At 51.9% G+C, this 24764-nt stretch overlaps 2 protein-coding genes across 7 annotated transcripts in view; one reads left to right on the plus strand and one right to left on the minus strand.

The window, feature by feature from the left end:
* On the plus strand, window positions 1-4500 carry CCNI2 (cyclin I family member 2). The gene is made up of 4 exons (XM_009241041.4): window positions 1-558; window positions 979-1107; window positions 1979-2053; window positions 3486-4500. The coding sequence occupies exons 1-4, from the start codon at window positions 130-132 to the stop codon at window positions 3696-3698; spliced, it is 846 nt and encodes a 281-aa protein (XP_009239316.2). The 5' UTR covers window positions 1-129; the 3' UTR covers window positions 3699-4500.
* The window catches only part of SEPTIN8 (septin 8), a 26994-nt gene continuing 5682 nt past the window's right edge, over window positions 3453-24764 (minus strand). Inside the window, exons 2-10 of one of the 6 annotated variants that reach the window (XM_063724248.1) lie at window positions 18637-18757; window positions 17452-17647; window positions 16934-17114; window positions 15704-15865; window positions 15020-15116; window positions 14678-14846; window positions 14354-14486; window positions 14023-14213; window positions 3453-4805 (exon numbers count right to left, since the gene is read on the minus strand). In XM_063724248.1, coding sequence (XP_063580318.1) covers window positions 4643-4805; window positions 14023-14213; window positions 14354-14486; window positions 14678-14846; window positions 15020-15116; window positions 15704-15865; window positions 16934-17114; window positions 17452-17647; window positions 18637-18757 — 1413 coding nt within the window. In that variant the 3' untranslated portion in view covers window positions 3453-4642. Of the gene's footprint in view, window positions 4809-8621; window positions 11437-14022; window positions 14214-14353; window positions 14487-14677; window positions 14847-15019; window positions 15117-15703; window positions 15866-16933; window positions 17121-17451; window positions 17648-18636; window positions 18758-24764 lie in introns of those variants that run through there. The other 5 variants (XM_054555936.2, XM_054555935.2, XM_054555937.2 and 2 more) reach the window with 5 other exon arrangements.

Raw genomic sequence — 24764 nt, forward strand, 5'->3', positions numbered from 1 at the left:
GTGTGGGTGGGGCCCGCCGAGCCCGCCTCCCCACCTCCCCCGGCGGCGCCCCAGGCTGCAGTGTTCCGGGCGCGGGGTTATAAAATGCCGGGTTAAGCGGCGACTCAGACTTAGGATCCCGCTCACGACATGGCCTCGGGCGCTCAGCTCCCGCCGCAGCCGTCGAGCTCAGAGGTCAGCGCCGTCCAGAGCCCACGCGGGCGTCCCGGCGCCGGTCTGGAGGAAGCAGCCCCGGGCGTTCCTCTCCCGCCGTCTCCGGGGGAGGCCCCTCTGCCCCCGAGCAACCGGAGCAGGTGCCCTGGGACCCGCCAGCCCGGAGCGGCCTCCCTCCACGCGGCGTCCGCAGCAGTCCCCCTGCGGCCCCGGCGCGGTACGGCGCCGGCCGGGAGAACCGCAGACCCGGTCCCCGCCGCCGCCCCAGAGCAAGCTCCGCGGCCGGCTCCACGGTCCCGCAAGCCGCGCAACCTGGAAGGCGACCTGGACCAGCGCCGGCTGCTCTGCCACTTGCAGCTGGCCCAGGACCGCGAGGCGCGCCTGTGGCTGGGCGGCAAACCCCAGGTACCCGTCCCTGCCGCGTGGCCCTCCTCGCGCGTGCACTGCAGGCGGGTGTGGCCTCCACCTGCACCCGCGCTCGGGTGTTCTGCACCTGGAGGCCGGGCCCTTCCCCAGGTGGGGCCCCTCACGAGAGGCACGAGGCTGGATCCATCAGCTTCTCTCTAGGAGGGCGTCTTGCTAGCAGGGCCTTCGGAAGAGGGCCTGTTTGAATCAAGGAACTCAGCCTACGACGAAAAGCGGGCGCGAGGGGTGGGGGTGATGGGTGAGCCGCTGCGCCAGGGGGGCGTTTACTTCCAGCGGGCATGCAGGGAAAGGGACTTCTCACTGCCCCCCCGGCACCTTAAGCAGGAGGCTCCTGCTGATGGGGGACCAGGAGTGGCCGCTAGCGACCTTCCTCGCCCCACCTGCTCTTCTTCCTAGCAGGATGAAATCTGCGACGCCTTCCAGGAAGTCGTGCTGTGGCTCCTGCGGCTTCAGAACACCTTTTACTTCTCCCAGTCCACTTTTAACCTGGCCCTCACCATCTTCGGCCGCCTCCTGATTTCAGTGAAGGTAGGGAGGCCTCTGAGGGACGGTGGCAGATGATGAGAGAAGTAACTAACCTTTGCTCTCCATTCCTGCTTGAGAGGTGAGGGGTTCCAGATGCTCGAACCAAGGTGTATAAACTAACTTGCTCCGAGTGGAAGAGCTGGTGTTGGAACCTCTCCACATCCTACACTGGCTGTCTCAGGGTCATGTGGTCATCAGGATTGGACTTGGGGAGAGTGAGAGGACCTAGCTGGGAAAGGGCTTCCTGTGTAATGAGGTAGGATGTGCTTGTCTCGACCTGTCGAGGGCAGCTTGAGGCTAGGATGAGACTGGCTTCCCTGAGAAGGTGCCATATTTCCCACCTCCAGTCAGTCCCGAAATGAAGGAATACTGCCCAGTCATCTGCAGTTCTGAAATCAGGAGCATCTTCATTGGTCAGATCTAAAAACGGCACTAACACTCTGTCTTGTGGAGAAATTGAGCCTTTTAAAAATGGGAAAAAAAAGCTTATTAAAACAAACGGCTGGGCGCAATGGCTCACGCCTGTAATCTCAGCACTTTGGGAGGCCAAGGGGTATGGATCACCTGAGGTCAGGAGTTGGAGACCATCCTGGCCAACATGGTGAAACCCTGTCTCTACTAAAAATACAAAAATTAGCCAGGCGTGGTGGCCCGTGCCTATAGTCCTAGCTACTCAAGAGGCTGTGGCAGGAGAATCACTCAAAATCAGGAGGTGGAGGTTGCAGTGAGCCAAGATCATGCCACTGCACTCCAGCCTGGGCAACAGAGTGAGACTCCATGTCAAAAAAGTATATAAAAGAAAACAAACACAGATGCTTTTCGGTTTGTTTCTGGCATTCATATTCTGCTCAAATGTGTTTGTTCCATACTGCAGGTAAAAGAGAAATACCTGCATTGCGCCACAATTACTTCCTTGAGGCTTGCTGCAAAAGTTAATGAAGAAGAGGAGGTATGCATCCTTGGAAGTCCACACTGGGCTGCACTTGAGGTATAGGGGTGTAACATTGGAGGACTCCAGTGTCCTGATAAGTCTGTGCCCTTAGGTATGGTGGATGTTTTGGAAAAGTCACCAACTTGCCGGCATCTCTGCTATCCCTTCCATCGGCTTGTCAGGCTTTGAGACCCCACAAATGAACAAGTAGAGCAGCTGAACTGTCCTGGCCCACCAAACCTAGAGACCTGAACTCTTGACAGATACATCTGGCCTCACTGGTTGATGCCAGATGCTACCTCTCTCTAAACAGGGTCATCTGCTGTTGAGCAAGGAAAAAGGCCTCCCAATCCATGTGACTTAACATCCACCCCAAGCAATTATGTCTAAGAAAGCTGCTTTAGACTTGAGGACTTGGCTGTGTCAATGAAGCTGGTCCTTGGGAACTCTGGGACCCGAGAGGGACAGGAGGGCCATGTGCTGGGGGTAAAGTACAAGGGGCCCAGGAGCGCTTCAGGCATGGCTGGATGGCTAAATTTCACTGTGGCATCTGTTCAGGAGGAGATCATCTCCTAATACCCTTTCCAAACTTTCCTACCTCCCTCCAACTTCTCCCAGTTTGGGGATGGTGAAATCATTGCCATTGCCACAGGGGTCACCCTTAGCTGATCTCTGGGTCTGAGGAGGCAGGGAAGAAGTTGTGTGTCCAGTTCCAAACCTTCAATAAAAATGTTTTAAACTCCTGTTTATTAGAATAGAATTAATGCCCAAGTTGCTTTTGTCCAGCTAAAAATCAAGTGACTCTTTTTCTGGAGGTTATAGTAATACTTCTGTTTATCTAAAAACACAGGATCAAGCCTTTAATGTACTTGATACTTGAATGTTTACTCATAGACAAGCCTCATTAGTCCCTCTGTGGGAAAAGCCATAGTTTTTCCAGAACTGAACCACCTTCAATCAAGGTTGAAGGAAATGTGTTTGCAGTTGCGATGCTGAAAAACCCACAGGAGGTTTTATCAATGTGTCTGGTACAGACTAGGAAGCTCAAAAGCATAGTTTTTTTCTCTATGCCCAGTACCCATGGTAGGGATCAGGAATAGGGATAGGCAGAACCCATGGCTCCTGGAAAGCTTGGGGTGAGTTCTTGCAGCTGAACAGGGGAGATGGCACAGCCCCAGTCTCCAAAGCACCTTTGGGTATGAGCTAGCATGCAGCTGGGGGATCAATACCTGGTTTCAGAGGGGGACCATGTGATGTTCACTACATAACTACCTGAGGATTTGACGGATAGCCAAGATCTGGTTTAGTATTTCTTTCAGAAGCATTTTCTGTGGCAGGCCACAGGAAGACAACTCCACTAAGGTCATGAATGCCCAGTCCCCATGGATAAGAAAACAAAAGCTACTATGACATGACGTAGGGCTTTGGCCTCTTTATTTTCTTTTTACAGTTTATTCCACAAGTAAAAGACTTCACAAAGCACTATGGCTCTGACTATTCCCCGAATGAGCTGCTGAGGATGGAGCTGGCTATTCTGGACAGACTGCACTGGGACCTCTATATTGGGACGCCGCTGGACTTCTTGACTATAGTGAGTAAGGAGGTGTTTACAGAGTCTACCCTAAACTCGTTTGTGCCTTTGGAACAGCTGTTTACAACATAGGACGGCAAAGCACAGGCGTGAACACGCCCTTGCACATGCACCACAGTGAGGTGACCCACAAGGCTCATGACATACGGAAGAGTGAAAAGGTATCTTCAATCCAACACAGTTCCACCAGACTCCCACTTCTAAAGGACATTAAATTAACTTTACAAAGATTTTTAGACGGCACTAGTATGGTGAGTTTCTCTTTTAAATACACACTGCAAAAATATTTAACTTTCCATTCTATGAATACTGTACATAAATATCTGTCTGCTTTTGCTACACTTTACACACATTCACTTAGCTGTCTTTATTCACCTACACACAATCCTTATTGAAGCTTTAGACCATATTGATCTGGCACTTAAAAAAATATCATACATTAGTTTGTATTTGTTTTAGTTGGGGGGAATGATGGTCATCCTTAAGGATATGATTCTGTTAGTAAGGCAAAATTATGCAATGTGGAAATCTCATGGGCTTTTGGTTTGTTATGAAGCATGAAGATTAAATTATTAAAGGCTGTTTCATTATTTAAACTGGCCACTGTTGCCAAGTTGCAGAGTTTCTTCTTATGATAAGCAGATACAAGTAACTTTTCTGCTACCTTGGTCTTGAATAGTATGTTTCTATTTTTCAGAATGGAAACATTGTCATCTAGGTACTTTCTGCTCATAAGGATGATGTCACAAAGCAGACTCTTTTTTTTTTGTCTCGGAGTGGAAGCTCAGCTTGGCCACAGGATGGGCATTAGGCCTCAAGCCCCTTACGGAGCCATGGATAGGAATGAAAAGGGTTGGGCAACATTTGATGTTCCCTGATGGAAATTTAAATTGTTTGCACTTTTGGTCATTGATATATGAAAAGTATGGGGTTTTCTGTTCTAACATTAAAAACCATGGTCTCCAGTTCCATGCCCTGGTGGTCCTGAGCTGGCCCCATGTGTTGGAGCTGCTGCCTCAGAGGAATCCTTCCCTCCACGTCGCATCCCTGACCAGGCAGCTGCAGCACTGTATGGCGGGCCACCAGCTGCTGCAGTTCAAGGGCTCCACACTGGCCTTGGTCATCATCACCTTAGAGCTGGAGAGGCTCATGCCCGGCTGGTGTGCTCCTATATCTGATCTGCTAAAGAAAGCACAGGTAGACATCAACTTTGCCCCAGACCAGGCTCTGTGTTTTGTCCCATTAGCTGATGTACCCTGACCCCAAAGGGGTACCCTTTGCCCTTGTAGCCTCTGGAAAATGTTCTGGCCATAACCCTGGAAAGAGTCTGCCCAAAGGCTAGGCTTTCCACACTTGGTCATGCTCTATGCACTTGAGATGGGACATGTGTTCCCTTCACTGGACCAATGGGGGTGGTCTCTGAGAGTGAGAGAATCTTTATCTCAATGGGAGCCCTTGTAGCCAAGAGGACTGTGGGGGGTCAGGGGTATGTCTGGCTTAGGAGGAAGCAACCCTGAGCTTAATACTGGGGAGCATAAATTCTAAACTCCTTCACCTCTCCTTTGTACGAGTGTGTGGTACCAGGTACAGGGGTACCATGAGGCAAGCATTGTGGGGGCACGAGGAGGAGAGGGGTGTGTCAGAATCCCTCAGAACAGATAGGTTAGGATGGAATGCGTAGTTAGACTAATGACAACTTTACTGAGGCTGGAAATGGATGTCCCTGAGATGGTAGGATTAGTGGTCCTTAGCTGGGTGGTTGGACCTTCCTGAACTTGCTTCATGCTAACATTTTGGCACTCAATTGCCAATTTCTTAGAATGTATGATGGTTCTGCTTGAAGATGGCCACTCTATTCTAATACAGGTTGGTGATATGCAGTACAGCTGCTGCAAGGAACTTGTAACGCAGCAACTGAGAAGTTTTCAGTCATCGTCCTGCACAGACAACTTTGTGTCACCTGCCAACTAGCCCCTCTGCCTCCACCCCGGGGCTTTCAGAGCATAATGTGAAACCTCCTTGCTTGGACTACCATGAGTTCTTTGGCTTGTTATGAATCCTGTAAAAAGGGAAGGTGGCTCTGGAAGAGCAACTGAGGAAAAGTTCCCAACTGAGCCCTTGGAAAAAAAATAAAGGGGAGAGGGGAAAGGCAGGCTGGGGTCAGTAGAGGTCAGGGTGGTCTGACAGACCATGACCCTGTCTTCCCTTTTTCTCCTCTGGGCCTGAAGCCAGGGAGTATGAATGAATGTTCAAATGGCAGCTTGTTTTACCTTCCTTCTCCAGCAAGGGTTGGCACTGGCCCCTGGGAGTGCTGGAATATGAAACCAAGAGGCAGGCCTGGCTCAGGGCTGAAGGGCTGGGGCTAGTTCTGACCAGTTCTTGCTGCTCTACCTGCCAGAGCTGGCCAGGTCCTTCCAACTTCCCAGGCTTATCCCAAACACATATGTGGTGCTTCCAGTCCCAACTACCCTGCCTGCCACTCCTCACATGGGACAGTCTCTGCAGACACATTTACCCAACCATGGCCATGACTTACGTCTTCCCTTTACAAGGACTGGATTATAAAGTATGCTTTGTTTAATGTAACTTGAGCAAGCTTTAGGCATATCTTTCCTTTGTTACTCTTAAGCAAAGTGGTTTCAGTTATTAGTTTAACTAGAGGGATTTTGTGCTAATGAATGGGTATTACAGGCTAACACCTGTGATGGGAGGCACAGCTCTGAATGCTTTCTGTTGGGATGAGCAGGTTCTGAGGCCAAGCCTGCTCCAACCACAGTGTTGCCAGGAGGAGGAGCCAGCTGCCTCTCTCATGCTGTGCTACCACAGAGCCATTCTCTAAGCAGGGGAGTGCAGCTGACAAAGATGCCAGCTGGGGCTGTGTAAGTTGTGTTGGGGGCATGAATGACTGAGCCACACATTCAGAGGTGGTTTGTGAAGTCTTCCACTGTGAACTATGGTTTTTTTTTTTTTTTTGGTGTGTTTGTGTAAATGTGCTAAGCCATGGGGTGGGAGGGGAAAGATTTACTAGGTGCAAAGTGGTCAAGGGCCAGATATACTATAATTGTCTATATTATAGAGTTAGTATACATCTGTATTTTTTCTTGACACGCTTTTGCTTGTTGGCGCTTTTGTTAAAATTAAACTTTAATTGTTTCCGATCCTGTATGAGTCTTATTTTGAGCTACCATGCATTTAGCCTTACGAGAGTCAGATACATTTGGAACACTATCTCCTAGGTCATATCAAGAACTCTCCTCTAGTCCAGAACCCATTTTACAGATGGAGATGCTGAGGCCATGCTGCTCACAGCTTCCAGTGGTGGCCGTGAGTGCCCTCTGCCTCCTTCCTTCCAGTGTAAGTGGGACCACAGTGCATGAGGCAGGAGGACATCCTGAGGGCCCATACCAGTTTGGGCATCCCAGGCTTTGGGGGAACTGCTGGAAGACATCTGCTGCTTAACTAGGTGGCTATGGATGTGAGCTAGATTCCGAGAGCTGATCCAACTCAACCTCTTGGAGAAGGCAGAGGGTAGACATGTGAGTCCTAGGACTGGGGTAAGAGACAACCTTCTGCTCTGGCTTTCTATAAATGATAGAACTCTTCTATAGGGAAGCTCACTTTTGTATTGCCAAAGTCCCACTTGTGGATTTTTAAAAATCTTATGTGCTTTTCAAGCTTGCCGTGGGGCCCCAGGTCCCATCCTACTTCCCTCTAATATTCTTTTCTGACATTAGGAACTCCTATCCCACCTCAACTCAGAGATTGGGAAACATTTCTCAGGGAGAAATATGGATACAATCCATTTTCCTTTTGACCCCACCTATAGAAAGGCAGGGATTGGTGAAGGAATGAGGCTGAAGAAAATGGAGATGGAAAAAGCTCAGAGGCAGATGCTATGGCAGAAAGAAAGGTAGGTGGGCTCAGGGAGGAACAGGGCAGGGGGAGCATCATAGACCTGTCCTAAACTTGTCCAAACAGTACTTTCCTGAAATGAATGAGCCAAGTCATTTGATGATGTTTCTACCACCTAGGAGGCCCTCCTCCCCCTGGCTTCCTGGAGAGTCTCTGTCCTTCAAAGCTTGGTGAATACTTTACTTTGCCTCCCTGCTGCCTGCCTTCCCACAAGTAGAGCTGAGCTATGCCTGCATTAGGGATGTGTTCATACCACTCTCCCTGCAGGGGTCCCCATTTTCTCATTTTGGTCTTCCCAAATCTACCTAGTTAGTGCTCAATGGAGAAAGCTCCTTAAAAAAGAAACCCACGTACTTTTTTTCACTTCTTTTCACCAGCCTGCTCTTCCTCAGCCACTTTTGCCTGTCCCCTAGGGCTTTCTACCTCTAAAAAACAGTCTCAGGTCCACCAGCCCACACCATCAGGCTGTGTACTTTAACACTAGCCACACTTCCACTACTCTTCCATCATTCCATTGAGATGCCAAGGAGCAGGTGTAGCTCAGGAATTAAGGGTACAGACTACCAGCGTTCAAATCTCAACTTCTCCAGTTACTTGCCATGTAACCTTGGGTAATTACTTAAACCTCTGTGCTTCAGCTATAAAATGGGGATGAATGGTCCCTAATCATAGGATTAGGATGAGGATTAGAGGAGTTAATGCATGTAATGTGGTTCCGAGCAGTCCTGGCACTTGAATATTAGTAGTCCCATGGCAAGCCTTTTTGCTAAGGAGGAACACTCCTTGAGGGCAGGTGCCCCTTTTCTCATGTCCTGCACCCAGTTAACCAATAAAGATTCGTGGACCACAGGCTGCCCCTTTACCTTCCTGTGACTCTTCCCTCCATCCCCCACCTATCCAAGAGCCTTTCACAGATGCCTGTAGCAGGGTTTCCCATTAAAACAATTCCTACAGAAGTAGATCAACCTCCACAAAATTCAAAGAACAGACAAGCTGTATTTTACCACAGTTGTAGCAAATTAATGGGCTCAGGAAACTCGTTAAATCAGAAAAGCTACTGCCCAAAAAAGACACCACAAAAACTCAAAATAAATGCAAAATTTAATGAAAAAAATAAGTACAAAGTGAATGGAAAAGAAAAAAACAGTCAATGAATGCAGGAGTAAATGAATTAACACGTGAAGCAATTTTAGAGAAGCATGTTAACGTAACAGACTAGCAAGCCACACTTCCTCGGGCCTCGTATCCATGAGCCCCACTTAACAGGGAGCCCACATTTAGACATACACAAACATATATGCAGTCAGTATGCACAATTACAAACCACCTAGATCAGGGTACCCACAACTAGAAAGACCATATTTCCACATTGGCCTGGGACAGGTCTGGTTTATGCCTTTTGATCTGGTGTAATTAATAGCATCCCCTTTCTCAATAGTCCCAGTTCGGGCAACAAATTATATGGTGATTCTTCTACCTCAAACAAACATGGTTTATGAAAGACATGATAGTAAATGCCAACATGATCCTGTAAGACAGCCCTAATAACGCCAACAAATGACAATGAGAAAAAGAGGGGTAAATGAGACTCTGCAGACAGGGTCACATTCTATGGGGGCTAACTTACTAAACAGTGGCAAGTTTTAAGCTCACTTTATGCACCAAGGTTTAATTTGGTCTCAGCTAAAGAAAACAAAATTCCAAACACAAACAGCAGGGGAGAGGTGCAGTGAGGCTTGCTAGAGGGACCTGTGGAGGCAGCTCAGACCAGAAAATGCAAGTCTGTCAAGTGTCCCCGAAGATCCTGGGAAGGCTTAGGCCCACAGGCAGCCAGCCACGAGTATGGCCTTTCAGTATACCCGGGGTGCAACCCGCAGGCCACAATGGACGAATGGCCAAATCTGCATACTCCAGAGTCCTAGGTTGGCCTATGAACCAGGAATTCTCATTTCTTATGTATCCAATGAACCTGCTGGGTCACCAGGCCACATCTTCATAAATATGTTAGCTGAGAGAGGCTATCTTAAAGGTCATGCTCTGACCCAACTGCATACACTTTCAGACATAAAATTACCCTAGAGATGGGCCACTGGCAGCCCACATTTGCCCCGGATATGCCAGTTTACCTTTTTAGATACCCTCACTGAAGCATCAGTTTTCAATTGTAACCAGATGTGGACTTATTGTGACACTAAGGAAGCTTAATCTTCAGAGCCGCTTCCAAGACCCTGTACCTAATTTTATATTAACATTGTTTTTCTTAAAGAAGTCTTTCTAAATAATTCAAGCTTTCAGCCCCATAAAATTTAGATCCATCCCTGGTCATAGCATAAAAACTTGAATTGTCACTAGAACGTGCTCTGCTGCTGGAGCATGGAGCCCCTCACAGGTAAAGGCTGCCTCTTCCTGGCCGTGCCTCAGTGGACACACACAGCTCACCCCTCTGCCTCTCCCTGAGCAGAACATCATCTCAGGAAGGCAGGAGGAAGCCAGGACTTGGTCCTGGAAATCAATAATGCAAGCCAGACAGAAAGGGGGAAATAGTCATGAGAAGGAAGACAGGGGCATGAAAAGCAAACTACCAATTCCACAATAAATTAGCACGTCTTCCTGAGGCTTCCAGCCAGGGAGTACGCTAGACTGTGAGCTCCTTGAGGGGAGCGTTGTGCATTCCTCTGGGTAGCTCCAGTGCCCAGCATGGTGCTTCAACATTAAAACTACCCTTCCTTTCATCTAGTCATTTTCCACCTCCCATTTTACCAGGCCGTATTCTCAACACTGACATTCTTGGTGGCTTGTAAACCAACAGGAGAATAGAAGAATCAAAGCTCTAGTACTTCCTTAAAATGTTCCCCTTTAGAGTGCAGCTGAAGGGGAAAGCTCCTTTGCCGCTCATTTTTCCCTAATTGTCTATATACATCAGACACCTTCATCTCTTCACCCTGTGACCCAGCCAGGAAAGAAGCAATGACTTTGAGGTAACAACCTTTTTCCCACTGAGTACTCTTTGCATTTGGAATATGCAGGATTCGCTTGGGAGTCTTAATTGGAGTCAAACACTTAACATACACACATGGAGTTGGTCCCTGTTTACAGGTAGCACCTCTGGGGCACAGACAACAGCTTTGGGCTGCTGTTCCATTTACATTCACAGTAAAAACGCTGGACATGGTCTTGTTCATGTTCCAATTCCATCCATAAAGAAATGCCAAACACCGTCATTACAGGAAGTTTATTACCCACCTCTCCCTGTATATGATAGGCGTACTTTATACATAAGAAAGGTTTAGCTGTATGTTTAGTTTTTAAAAATCAGGGAATCTGTGTTACTTATGAAAATAATGGGAGAGGATATTATTTGTCTTGACGCTGGTGCCAAAATAAATATTTAGAAGTGTTTTAAAGTTATTAAAATTAAGCTCTAGGTTAGAAAAATTAAAATGAGGGGAACTGGGTGAATTTTGCAGCATGTATACCAGACCACGCAGCTGCACCTAGGGCACCACGTGAGTTGCCATCTCCACGCTGAACAATTAGGCCTAGCATCCCGGATGGGGCCTTCGCTAGAGCGGCACATAACAGCTCCGTCAGGGAATAGTGACACTGTAAATGGAAGACCAGCCACTGGCTCTGAAAAAAATAAACCTCGTCAGTTTTGGATTCCAGCATTCATGGCTTTTATGTGTTTGCATAGAGAGGGGTGGCCCGCCAGGCCTGGGGCAGCCTGGGGCCAGGGTCGGTTGGGGGAAAGCAAGGTTGTAAACACTGGAGTCTGTACCGGCTCCCAGTCCGTCCTCACACCATGTTATGGGAGAAGGGTCACAAGGTGTAACTCAAGCAACTTAACACATGAAAGTCTAAAGTCCACTCTTGACATGTAAGTCTGTGCGTGCGTTAACTGAAAAATAAAAATAAAACAAACAAAACAAAAACAGACACATTAAAAGATATGCAGACCAAATCAAACAGAAGCAAAAGACAGCAAGATGGACACCGTGAAAGGGCAGTCAGTTTGGCATTTGTGACGAGCAAAGCAGAGAATTCACTTGTTTGTGGCGTCCCAGGCTAAGGGTCAAGATCTGATTGGGAAGTAATTTTGCAAAAAATTTGGATTCAAATTTAAAGAGTATGCATAACCAATCAAAACCACTCAAATAAATGGTCATGAAAAACACCCCTGCCCCCATTCCAAAAATGCACTCCCGACTCACACGAGTCCCTTGACCAGGGCGGCAGGAAGGCGCACTCCCAGTCACCCCACCTACCCCGTTCCTGGCCTCCACAGAGCCGTCATGGGAAGAGCGTTTTCTCTCCCAGGGACCAAACTGACTGAAGCTTTCTAGCAGGTCCAGAAACCAGGAAAGACCTGTTTTCCAGGCCCAGGCCTGGAGAATGTATCATGGCGCCCAGGCCACATGGGAAAAGCAGGGAGACCAGACACTAGTGATACGCCTCCACCCCGAGGGCTGTGCTGGTGTCCTTTCGGCCTGCCTGCACCCACCTTCACCGGCCCTCAGACCCTGAACTGGCCACAGACCCCTGTCTGCAGTTGCTGAGTGGTTTCTCCACAACTTATTTCCTAGGGAATCCTGGCTACCTTTTCTTTAACAAGATGGCAGGAAGCAGGGCAAAGTCACTTTGGGTGCCAGCACCTGGGTCACAGACTCCCGCCCCCTCCCAGGAAAATCCCGATTTCTGAGTTGCCAGCTTGAAATCTACACAGGTTCCAACTCGCAGAGCCCCCACGCTCGCCAAGCCAAAAGATGGGTGTGGGAGCGGGGCTGGAGGCAAACGCAGAGCAGAGGGGAAATTCATGGCTGAGGGGAGTGTGGGGCTGGGGTCCTCCCTGGGGACAGGCAGGGGCACATCTGCCCCAGCACTGTCAGCTGGGGTGGGGCCACTGGGTATCGGGATGAGAGAGACTACAAAAAGGATGAGGGTCTGTCCTGAGGCAGAGGACAGACCTTAGGAGTGAGACTTGGCAACCAGTTCTGAAATGCCTGGTTCTGTCCCCCTGTTTCCCCCAGCAAGAAGCCCTTTGAGTTTTTTTTTCCCTTGGTATGTGTTTGTGTGCCTCTGTGCATGTGTGTACTGTGTGCTGGCAGATATGTGCCTGAGACTGTGTATGTGAGATCGGACAGGAGAGAAAGACAGTGTGCGTGCACATGTGTGTGCACATGTGGTCAGGAAATGCCATATTGGGGGTGGGGTGGGGGCAGGGCTAACACCAGAAGCAACAGCCCAGGGCCACAGCTAACTATGCACTTCATGGCCCTAATGGCTAGGCTCCATTGCCACCAAGGAGGGAAGGGCCTGGGCATACACATCCTCAAATATCCCAGGAGGAAATGGATCCCGAGTATGATGGCCAGGATGGGTTCACCTGCTTAGTTCCTAGGTTGGCAAGAGAAGGATGGTACCCAAGATAGGCCGGGGCAGGGAGAAGCAGGGATGGATGGGATCCCCACAGTGTGACATGGCATGGCTGTGAATGAGGTGGGTGGGCGAGGGTGAGCCCCAGAAGCCAGGACATCTGGACTCCAGCTAAGGGTGTGGAAACAGGCTATGAAGATCGCCAGGGAGAAGTGACTCAGAGTTGTCCCCACCTGACTACTCCGTTGACTGCACTCCTGGTGCTGGGAAAGGCCTCCCTGCCATCCAGTCTTTCTCTCCTCTCTCCACTCTGCAGGAACAACTCCAGCCTCTACTTGAGGGGCAGCTCCTCTCCCCAAAAGAACCCACAGAGCCCCTGTGGGAAGCTGCTTTCCTCCCTTCAGCCCTGAGGGCCCTTCAGAACAGCTGTGTGGTGACCACAGTCTCCAGGAGGCCAGTGTTGGCTGGCGCGAGTGCCCGCAGTTCTCCATCACCACCTGCCAGCCAATACAGGCTCCATACCACTGCCCCACAGACTGAGAAGGGATGCGCCACAGCTGTCCAAGCAGAAACCACCATGGCTTTTGGAATCTGGCTGGAGATGCTGACATTCCCAGGTCCTGTCCCTCCCCTGGCCTGAAAGACCATTCCCAGCATTCCCAGAGCCCTGCAGCTTCGCCCTCTCCAGGCTGCTCCTCGCCCATGCAGCCCCACCTTCACCACGCTGCAGCAGGGCCACAGCTGCCAAGGGGGCTATGGGAGAGCAAATGGGTGAGTAAGAAAGTTGGGGGAAGAGGAGGAAGGGGGAAGAGAAGGAGAGAAAAAGGGAGAAGGGAGAAGGGAGAGGGAGGGGGAGCACAAGATTGCCTATGCAAGCGAGACTGCATGAGTATCAGAGCAATCCAGATGGCGAGACGCTGGATCACTAGTGAAAGAAAAAGAAAGGCAACCAAGAAAGCTGGGGGGAGAGCAACTGAAGATGAGGGAAAACCAAACAGGAAAGGGGTAAGAGAGGGCGAGCAAGAGAGCGAGAAGGGAGGTGAGGGACAAGAACGAAAGCAAAAGCCCACAGGAGCAAGAGGAGCCAGCACAGGCGCGGCCTGCCACCTACTTCTTCTTGTCCTTGTCCTTCCTCAGGGGCTGCTGCGAGGTGGCGTGCAAGGCCTGCGACTGCAGGGCCTCCACCGCAGCCTTCCGGCGATTGAAGGCATGGGTCTCCTCCTCCAGTTCCTGGCGCTTTTCCTCCACCTTGCGCTTCTCCTCCTGGTGGACCCGCTTCAGGTGCTCAAACTTCTCATGGAGCTGGCATCAGAAAGGGGGCAGAAGATGCAGGGAGCAAGAGGAGGGCTTGAGCCTGGGCCAGGAAGACACCCCCACCTCTACCCTCAGCCAGGCCTTCCCTCCCTCAGCTTCCCCATCCCAGCCCCCAGCCTGGTACATACCTCCCTTTCCTTCTCCTTCAGCTCCAGCTCTGTCTCCTTCACTTTGTTGACAAACATCTGCCTCATCTCTTCCTCCTTCCTCTGCAGCTCACTCAGGAACTCCTTCCTCTTGGCCTCGTATGTCTCTTGTAGGCTGTGGAGACCCAGAGAAGAGAGGCCAAGGATGGGATTATGACGGAATGGGGTAGGGCAGGGCAGAGCCAGAGAAGTAGGATCATGTGGGCACGAGGGGTAAGAGGATGCTGGGGTCCCTCAGGGAACAGATGCCAGGGTGGTATCTGGCCACAGCTGTGAAGACAGGCTCACTCTGGCTCAGGCTGTCACCTGAAGGGCTGGCTGTCACCATCGCTGTCCTGAAAGCCCATCTCCTCCAACTTGCAGCGCCGGTAGAGCTCGTAGTGCCGGCTGTGGGTCTGCTCGCGGAGGTCTTCCATGTTCACCCGGATCAACATCTCCCGCAGCTTCACGAAGTCGCAGTGATTCTCATTCTCCACTGAAAGCAGAGGGCCGGTGGGGTATCAGGCAGGCATGCAGGCGGGCACACTCCAGAGTCAGGGTGGGCACGCAGGTGGGCATGAGGAGGAAACAGCACAGGGTACTACAGGCAGCAGGGCAGGCCAGGGAACTCAGTTCTACCCCCAGGATGCACTTCCCGTCCACACTCACCCTGCACCACTCCCCAGGGGTACTGCCGTGCTCGGACCAGCTTGTTCCCCACCTTCACCTCCTCGGTGCTGCCCACCACGGCAAAGGGCAGATGTGCCTGGAAAGGGGCCCGGGTATGCGTAAGCCCTGAGCTGACACAGACTAATGGCAGACTCTCCCTCCCTGCCCCTGGGTCCTAGGGAGGGGCAGCCAGACCTGAACAAAGGCTCCAGGGCCAGATGCTTACTTCCTGGCTCTCTTCTGGAGAAATGTCCCAGAACTCCAAACAGGGGAGTGGGCTGAACCCTCAACCCCCTCCCTGGTGCTCCTGATTCTCCAGGCTGTTCTTTCAGCACTCGGGCCTCCCAGGGGCCATTAGAGCTCCCTGAAAGGACCTGTGAGCCTGGCTCCCTTCCAGGTTCCCAAACCCTTAAGCCTGCTCAACTCCTTCCATTTGCAGGCTCCTCCATGAGTCCAGATCTTATGACACCCAAACCTGGGGTCCTCGGTGTAGGCCCACTATCAGATTCCTCCTGTCCCCTGCCCACAGATGTAGGACTGGCCAGCTCCAGATGCCCACCCTTCTGTCCTGGAGAAGCTAAGGCTGGAATCCTGGGGAACAAGAGTCTCCTGGGGCTGTGTCAGATCTGTGCCGGCTCCTCGCCCTCTGGCCCCAGGGCCCTGAGGCCCTCGCCCAACGCTCACATTCATGACTGCGTTAATCTCTGCAACAGCCTCGTCATCCGTGGGAAACTGGTAGATCTGGACCCCGTTGCTGACCAACTCGCCCATGATCTTGATCTTGAACTTATGGAGCTCGCTCTTGGAGATGGTGTCAGCCTTGGCGATGATGGGAATAATGTTCACCTGCCAGGATCAGGGGAGGGGACAGCAGGCTGGTTGGCTCTTTTGAGCAATGGTTCCCATGCCATGCCCAGGATATGGATAGCCATGCCCAGGCCATATCCCTGGGCAGGGGGAAGGAGGCCAGAGAGATGGAGCCACTCCCACGGGCAGCCATAGTGCAAACCCAGCCACCTGTGGCCATTCTGATGAGTTTCAACAATTGGCTGCAGTGCTTCTTACAGCCCTGGTTCCCCAAAATTGCCATCCAGCCCCAAAACTGGTCCCCCTAGGCATACCCAGCTTTGACCCAGAATCCTTTGAAGGTCTTAATTGGCCTGGGGCCTGACAGAAGGAGTGGTGGGGGGCTGTGCTCCCTACTAAGCAGGTAAAAGGACCCATCAGCAGTAGCCATAAGAAGATCCCAAAATCTCCCAGGCCCAGGCTATCCTGTTTTTCACAATAAAAATGAACTCCTGAGATGGGAGGGCAGTCACGTGAGAGCTGACAAGGGATGTGGGGCCACATGCCCTTCAAGATGCACAGCCCTTCCAGTCCTTCCCATGAAGCTGCCTCCCTTCTCTACCCCTACAGTACCCACCCCTCATTCACATCCCAGTTCTGGGCCTTAACTCTCCTCTCCCTGATGGGCTCAGAAGGAGCCAAAGGACATTTATGTCAGGGAGGAAGGGGGAAGTGAAAGGAGGAGCTAGAAATTAGGAATTGAGAGATAGAAAATGAGCAGAGAAGAGGCTGAGATGGGAAGGGAGGTTCCCTGGAGTGAAGGGGAACAAACACTATCGAGAGTGGGAGGGGCCAGCAAGGCTGAGAATGAGAATGATTCAGCTGCAAGCAAGGGGCTCAGGGTCAGACCCAGGGCACAGGACTCTGGAGAATGAGCCCAGAGCAATGGGGGCCACTGGAGCAGGAGGGACAGACGCAAGACAGAGAGAGGACCGAGCCAATGGGGGGCCACCCACAAGCCCCCCACCAGGTCCCTGAGGACCATGGTGGACAGGCATGAGGCAGCCACCACATCGCATCGCAGCAGAAGACTATGGAGCCTGTGACAGCAGGTGGGGACAGGGATACCTTGCTGTCTAGTTTCTTCATGGTCACTAGATCTAGAGACTTCAGGGAGTGCCCTGTGGGCGTGATGAAGTAGAGGCAAACGTGGATCCTTGTGTCATGGTAGTCGAAGAGCGAGCGGCGGATCTTCAGCTCCTCCTGCAGATAATTTTCAAACTGCGCATCGATGTAGTCAACTATGGGCCTGTAACTACAGACAGCTCCATCACCCAGGAGGCTGCCAGCTGAGATCAGGGGCTTGGGGCTTGGGGGGCTCAGGGCTTGGGGCCAAGCCAGGCTGCCCCCTGGCCTTTTATTTCTGGGAACAGCTTCTGCCTGAGATCCCTGACTGGATACAGGCAGCTGACCCCTTCTTCAGACACCTAAAGGAGTAACTGGTCTGTTGGTGACCACAGAGCCTCAGATATTCCCCAAGAGGCCCTCCCTGGCCCCCTGCAGTGTGAGGGCTGGGCTACTGGTATGGGGGCCAATGTAGGTGGGGTGGGAGGAGGCTGGGTGGGGCCGCCCTTCCCGCCTCTTGCCTCTCATCCTTATTGATCTGATCCCCAAAGCCCACGGCGTCCACAATGGTCAGCTTGAGCTGCACGTTGCTCTCCTGGAGGTCGTAGGTCTGGGGCCGCAGGCGCACACATGCCTCGTGGTGACTGGCTTCCTCAGTCTCGAAGGTCGTGTTGAAGAGTGTGTTCATCAGTGTGGATTTGCCAATGCCGGTCTCCCCTGGGCAGTGAGGACAGGAGGGGAAGAAGTGGGTGTCACAGGCTGGAAATGGGCTGTCCTTGACTGGCGGCTAGGCCAGGCGGGGCTCAGGCATCCATGGCCCCTGGATAAGAGAAAGGGCAGGCCGCCCACCCCATCCCTCATCACCCCCATTCCCCAGGAACTATCTTTTCCTGTGGCCTCAGAAATAACCTGTGGAAGAAAGAGCCAAAAGGTGGACTGGGACAGAAGACATAGCTGTGTGTGATGTGTGATGTATTTCCTCAGGGAGCAGGGAAGAGGCAGAGCCAGGCAGCTGTGTAGACACCACTGCAGACCCAATCACCTCACACATAACCTGCTCTACACAACACCCCTCCCAGGACCAGGGTAGTCATGGGACCAAGAGGGCCAGGGTCTAAAGCCACCAGTGGCTCAACCCATGCGCCCCGGACAGCCCTAGCTCCTCCACATGGCTTTAGCTGGGGGAACTCAGGATGGGCTGCTTCCTGAAGGGCACCTGCAGAGGGACCAGAAGAGCACTTTGTGCCCTTCTGGGAGTCCCAGGGAACCTCCGAGAGCCTTTCTGCTTGGGGCTGTATTTGTTCACATGCGTGCTGGAGCACTTACCATAGGATATGGTGATGAGGGGCAGAGCTGTTTACCATAACGTCCTTGACACAGGGTGGGAAGCAGTAAATGAGTACAGTTTTTTAAATGAACAAACAAATGAATAAATGAACCTAAATCTCTGTGATAAACACCCACAGTTTACAAAGCACTTTCATGTGCCCGATCCGGTTTACTCTTCATGACAATGCTGTGTCAGGCCCTGGCTCTAACTCTATCCTTGACTCTGGCAGAGACATCAATCAAATCCTCGTCCTGACACCCCCAAAGTTTCACTCTGCCTGGGAAGCCCCCTTGCGGCTCAACAGGAGGTCAGAAGCATCCCCTCTCCCAGGAGGTTCTCACCCAACCTCTCTCTGAGGCCAGGCCCTGACACTCACCCACACAGAGGATGTTGAAGCTGAAGCCCTGAGTGACCGACTTGCTGACCAGCTGGTCGGGGAGGCTGTCGAAACCCACATGGCCGCCCAGGGAGAGGCTCCGGGGCTCTGGCTCTGCATTCTGCCAAGAGAGAAATAAAGCAAGACATGAGCCCCCTGGGGAAGAAAGGTCAAGCTGCGGGGGCGGGCGCTAAATCTGAGTTAAAACAGTGAAGCAGCCCCGCCCGATGTCTGAATTCTCAACAAATCTCAGACACACCCTGAGTACACCCAAGCACCAACTCCAGGCCAAGTTCCCCCGGAGGGAGCCTGATGCCCCCAGGGAGAAAGGCCCTTCCACTCTGTAGCTTTGCTCCACCTGGGATGCCCAGGGATGCCTGGGCTGAGGGCTCCATGTCTCCTGGCATAGGTGGCCCCAGGGGCTGTGGCTGCTACCCATAAGGGCCCACCTGTTTTCCTACTCAGGAGGCCCCAGATGGTCCCAGAGTACCAGATTGGAAAGTGTGTCTGTTCCTGCAGCCAGCTCTAGGAGAGGGGGGATGCTGCCCCTGCCTAGTCCTCCCAGGCCCTCCCACTGAGGCAGGACTCAAGCAGGGCCACGTCTGGTCCGACCCCCTCACAAGCATGCTCCCTCAGAGGGGCCTCCTCTATCAGCTGGGCTCGTGGCCCTCCATGTTCACCCCTGCTCTTCACACACCCATGTGTGGGACTCATGCATGGACCCTGCTAAAGGAGCCGGCCCTCACTCACACAACCCCCCATTGGGGCTCAGGGGTGGGTTCCAAAGGGACTGAGACTCTGAAGCCTCCTCCCTTCTGCCTCAGTGGTATTCTCTAGAGACCCCCAGCTCCTGGCTCCTGACTCCTGCCACCCTTCCACCCCCATCTCAGCCCTGGTTGTCTAGACAGAAGGTTCCAGGCGAGAATGTGGAGGCCTGGCCTTAGCGGAGAGCTGAGCAGCAGGCCCCGAGTGAGCTGGGGCCACTGGAGCTGGCCCACCGCTCTATAAAAAGAAACCACGAGGACCCGAAGCAGAGGGTCATAGTCACACTCCAACTTGTGTGGCTGGTTTCTCTGACTCCCTGGAATGGGGTAAAATGCTGCCCGAGGGAAGGTTCCCAGGCTCAGCCCCTCCGGAGGGCAGACCTTAGGCAGCTCCATGTTGTGCAGTCATGCCTCCTCCATTCCTGAGCCCCACTGCCCTGAGACAGCTAGAAAGAGGAAGGAGAGGAAGGGGCAGCGGATTCAGAGTCTCTCCCGCCCATAGCCGCAGGGTGGGGAAGCAGGTCCAGCTGAGGACAGCCCAGGAGATAGGGCCAGTGGCAGCCCTTGTGCAGATGTGGATACAGACTCGGGGTCAGGAACGGATGGGGGGCCCTGACTCCTGCCCCACAGAAGCATCTCCTCAGCACCTGAGCAGCTGACCTGTGCCACAGCCCACTGCCTTGGCCTGAACCCCTCTGGCCATCCTTCCCTCCCAACCAGAGAACCTTGGCACTGAAACCCAACCTTCTCCACAACTGATGTCTACCTCTCCACAGCAGCCTTGCATCAGTGACTCCCAAGTGTGGGTGCTGGCAACCTAGACCCCACATAGCCCCTCTGGACAGTTGTACCATCCCCTCAAACAAGTCAGGGCTACCACTAAACCTGCTTTCTCCCATGACTCTCTCTCAATGGAGCCTCTTTTCTTATAGCTGACCCTTTCTCCCCGTCACCTAGCCCCAAAGCATCATGTCCCAATCTCCCCCCTCAAGCCCAGATCTTCTTAGGGCTGCAAACATAATTGGACAAGGAGGTCCCAAAGGCAGTTTCCTCTCATTGGTGCCCACATAAAAGTAGTTAATGAAGCCTAGGAGGTGCCGGGTCAGGTCCAAAGCCCTTAGCATGGTGTTCCAGGCCTTCCTCACTGGCCTGGTTCCAGCCCAGCTGGTAACTCTGAGCTCTCTTTTCAAACTCTGCCCCTCCCCTGGGCTCTACAGCTACTCTACTTTTTCCTTGGCAGCCACTCTCACCTGGCCCCCAAGCACTTATGTTCCAGACCCCTCACTTGGCAGTTATCCTGTTTCCTAGTACTACTGGTTATCCGTTGTTAATGCATCTTGATTCTCTACCTATTCTATGAGCTTCTCGATGCTGGCTGCAGGTTGGGGAGGTCCGGTTTTCTATTCTTCCCTCCCTCCCATTACTATGCCCAACATGCTGGACGATGCTACCATTTATAAGTTACTGAACACAGCCTCCAATTGCTACGGCATCAGAGCACCTGCCCACCTTACACAGAGCTTCATTATTTACTCTCTGGTCCACCTCCTTGTGGCAGCTTGAGGATCAAATGGAGGACACAACAGTCGGTCTAGAGCTTTTTTCTTTTCAGGCAAGACTGAAAATCTCCAAAATTTAAGGCGTGCTGTGCTTGCAGAGAAGGCTATGTGTTTATTCATCCTCTTCTTCCAAGGGGTGACACAATCAGGATGCAATCCAACATCCTGTAGTCTGCCGCCAAACCCCACCAAATCAGCTGTGTCTGGAAACCACACACACACACACACACACACACACACACACGCGCGCGCGCAGCCGCAGAGCACTTACTGAGAAGCAGAGGCCATTCCATTCCTGTTTTCCCCCACTTTCTCACAGTTCTAGGCTCCAGAGGCTAAGTGTAGCACTGGGGGTTGTTGGGGTGGGTCTCACATAAACCACCTATCCACACACAGCAACTGCAGAGTGGCCTCCTCTCACACAGCTTGGCTCTCTCTGTGGAAGTGTTGGGTACAGGGAGGTCATCATCCCTAAGTTGTTGCCCAGGCTACACTCTGTTATTGCAGGGGCCACACATCTGGGGCAATATCTGTTTAGGAGCCCCGGGGACCAGTCAGGGGTATGAGTCTATGGAGCATGCATGCACACACACATGTACAGACACAGAATGGCCACTGGCCCTGATGGAGGCAGTGTTGTTACCTGGTCCCAGGAGACTGATCTGACCTCCAGGCTTTACCGAGGGGTAACTCTCACTAATGCCAACTCCCTGATCACAGATTTGGCATCGACATGTGATCTAAGTTGCATTGCTCACTCCAGGGTGCCTGCCCCAGGCATCTCTACCAACCTGAGTGGGGTTACAACCTAGGAGGAACCAGCAGCCCCTGAAGGACCTCCTGCACATCTCAGCTACCATGACTCAGAAATAAAGTTAGGTGTCCCAGTGGCTACCAGCCCTGCAATTTGGTGGGTGAGACCACAGCTCCAACTCCCAGGGTGGGAGCCCATCAGCATGATGCCATGATCGGAGCAGGTACAGGCAAGTGACGCAGGTTGAGCCTTTATGACCATCTTGAGACCATTAGGGGAGCTAGCCTAAGGCTGTAGTCCACTCACAGGATGGCAGAGCCAAGAAAATCACAGAGAAAAGAGGGAGCCAGAGTCTGCCCTATCTCTGGGCTTTTCCCCTTACCCCTGGCCATATCCTCTTTATTGCTGAGGCTAGTTGAGTGGTATTATCTATTACTTGCAACTGAAACATCTTCAGTGCCATAAGATCCAAAGTAAAACTCTTTGGATGCAGAGGAACAGGGAGAAAGCCAGGAGAGCCAGGAAAGGAGGGACAGTGTGGAAGGTAAAACATCTCAGTATTCACAACCAAAGGAAGGAATGGACGTCTGAGATGATACCAACACCTCACTGAGGCCCACCATGTGTGAACTAAGCCAAGTGATTTACACCCAGGCTCTCACTTGGTCCTTCCTCACTGTGGATGACAGACTCCATGATTATCCCCATTTTACAGGGGAGAAAACTGAAGCACACAGAAGCTAGGGAACTAACCAGGGCAGAGCAGGGACCTGAGAACAGACCAAGCTCTTGTCCCAAACCACTCTGCTACATTGCCTCCCCTGTCCTTAGCAGGCTTCCAACTCATTCATTCAGTCACTCAACACACACGCACTGGACATGTCTGCTGTGTGCCAGGAACTAAGATGGCTGCCAATGAAAAGATGAGGACATCAGATCCTTGACCTCAGAGGGCTAAGCCTAAACTCAAATGCCTTTAGAAGCCAGGCAGGTAACATATATAGGTGAAGGGGAGCAGCACCTTAATAACAATGGCAACAACAACAGACATAACTAACATGTATTGCATGCTTGCTATGCGCAACCCTAATTTAATCTAATTTAGTCCACACATCAGCCCCATGACATAGGCTGTAGCAGCCTCCCCATTGTCCAGATGAGACAATAGAGGCATCAGAAGAGTGTGTAATTTGCCCAAGACCACACTGCTCAGGAGAGCAAAGCCAGGATCTGAATGGAGACAACATGACTGTGAAACCCACGCTTCTAGTCACATCACTCCCCGCCTGCTGGATGAAAGACAGCCGCTAACTTGGCCAAGTGTGGGGGTTCCCGGGGAGAGGTGGGAATGGCACAGAACTGGAGAGCCTGTGCTTATGCTCAATCCATGGTGGCCGCAGTTCCACAACTCCAGCCAACTGTGGGAACACAGATCTAGTGTTGCCAAATCTTCCCATTTTTAAAGAGAATCCAAAAATCTCTCTATATATATACATACATACATATATATATATATGTGTGTGTGTGTGTGTGTGTGTGTGTGTGTATATATATATGTATTTTTTGAGACACAGTCTGGCTCTGTCACCCAGGCTGGAGTGGTGTGATCTCAGCTCACTGTAACCTCCGCCTCCTAGGTACAAGCAATTCTCATGCCTCAGACTCCCCAGTAGCTGGGATTACAGGCACACAACCACCACGCCTGGCTGATTTTTGTGTTTTTAGTAGAGACGGGATTTCACTATGTTGGCCAGGTCGGTCTTGAACTCCTGACCTCAGGTGATCCACCTGCGTTGGCCTCCCAAAGTGCTGGGATTACAGGTGTGAGCCACCATGCCTGGCCCAGAAATCTATATTTTTATGTGAAATTCTGTAATTTTTAAAGATTGACAACCAATACAAACTGAGAATACCACGAGGGCCCAATACAACATGTCAGGGGGCTGGTGTGGGCCAAAGGCCGGCTGGTCTATAAGCTGGCTCTGGTGGGAGGGTGAGCTGGACGGACCCTGCAGCCAGGCTCCATTCTCAAGTCAGGAAGCCCCATGGCAGACTGCTCTGTGGGGAGGAGCCTTCAGGCAGGACAACTTAACTTGGACCCCAGAGAGAGGTGGACCCAAAGCCTCTGGCTCATTCCACACACCCAGCTCCCTGAGGTGCTCACACAGGGGTGAGCGTTCTACATGTCTTCAAAGTCCCAGGATAGAGAGAGTTGGCAGCTCTGAGCTCTACATATGCAATGAGAAACTCCATGGGGCCATTATCCCCTCTCTAATCACTAACAAGCTTTTGGCTCCTGAGCCAGGCCCCAGGCTTCTGTGTCATCATTTCTTTGGCACATCAAAGACAACAACCAAAATAATAACTTCTCAGGCCGGCTGCGTGCCTCCATGCCCGGCCGCACAAGACAAAGTAGAGAACAGCATTTTGTTATGCAGCCCAGTGGATAACTAGGACGCCCTTTTCCTGATCAGGAAATGCTCTGTCTGAGCCTCCTAGAGCAGCACTCATCACCAGCCAAGAGGAGCTGTCCCTTTTACCAAGAAACAAGGTGGGATCTGGGAAGAAATTGCATCTCATGGTTGCCCACACACAAAAAAAGGTTTTTTATCCAGAAGGAACTGGCAATCTACTGAATCTCTAAACCAACTGAGCTGGAGAAGCTGTGGGTGAATAAAGACCCCTGTGATCTAAACCCCCAAACTAGGCTGGTTGTTGCAGTGGGAGTAGAAAGGATACCCCACCATAGGTGGATTGGCTACTGAGTAATGGACAAAGAGCAGCCCCCAGACCCCAGGCCTTCCAGAGTTCTCCAGTGCCTTGGACTGTGGATGCTTTTCTTCCTCTGGGCTCCCATGCCTAGCACCCACTCACCTGTATACCCAGTGAGGCAGACAGGAAGCCCACTCCCCAGGGGAGCTCCAGCCCTGGGGGTGGCCCTATTAAGTAACTGAGCAATGGACCCAGGAGTCAATGGACCACTGGAAACTTTCTCCACCCATGTTCCTGGCACAAACTATGCTAGCCCCGGCTCCAGCTCCTCCCAGCAGC

This window comes from Pongo abelii, chromosome 4, assembly GCF_028885655.2.
Source record: "Pongo abelii isolate AG06213 chromosome 4, NHGRI_mPonAbe1-v2.0_pri, whole genome shotgun sequence".
In the NCBI taxonomy this organism is placed as follows: Eukaryota; Metazoa; Chordata; class Mammalia; order Primates; family Hominidae; genus Pongo; species Pongo abelii.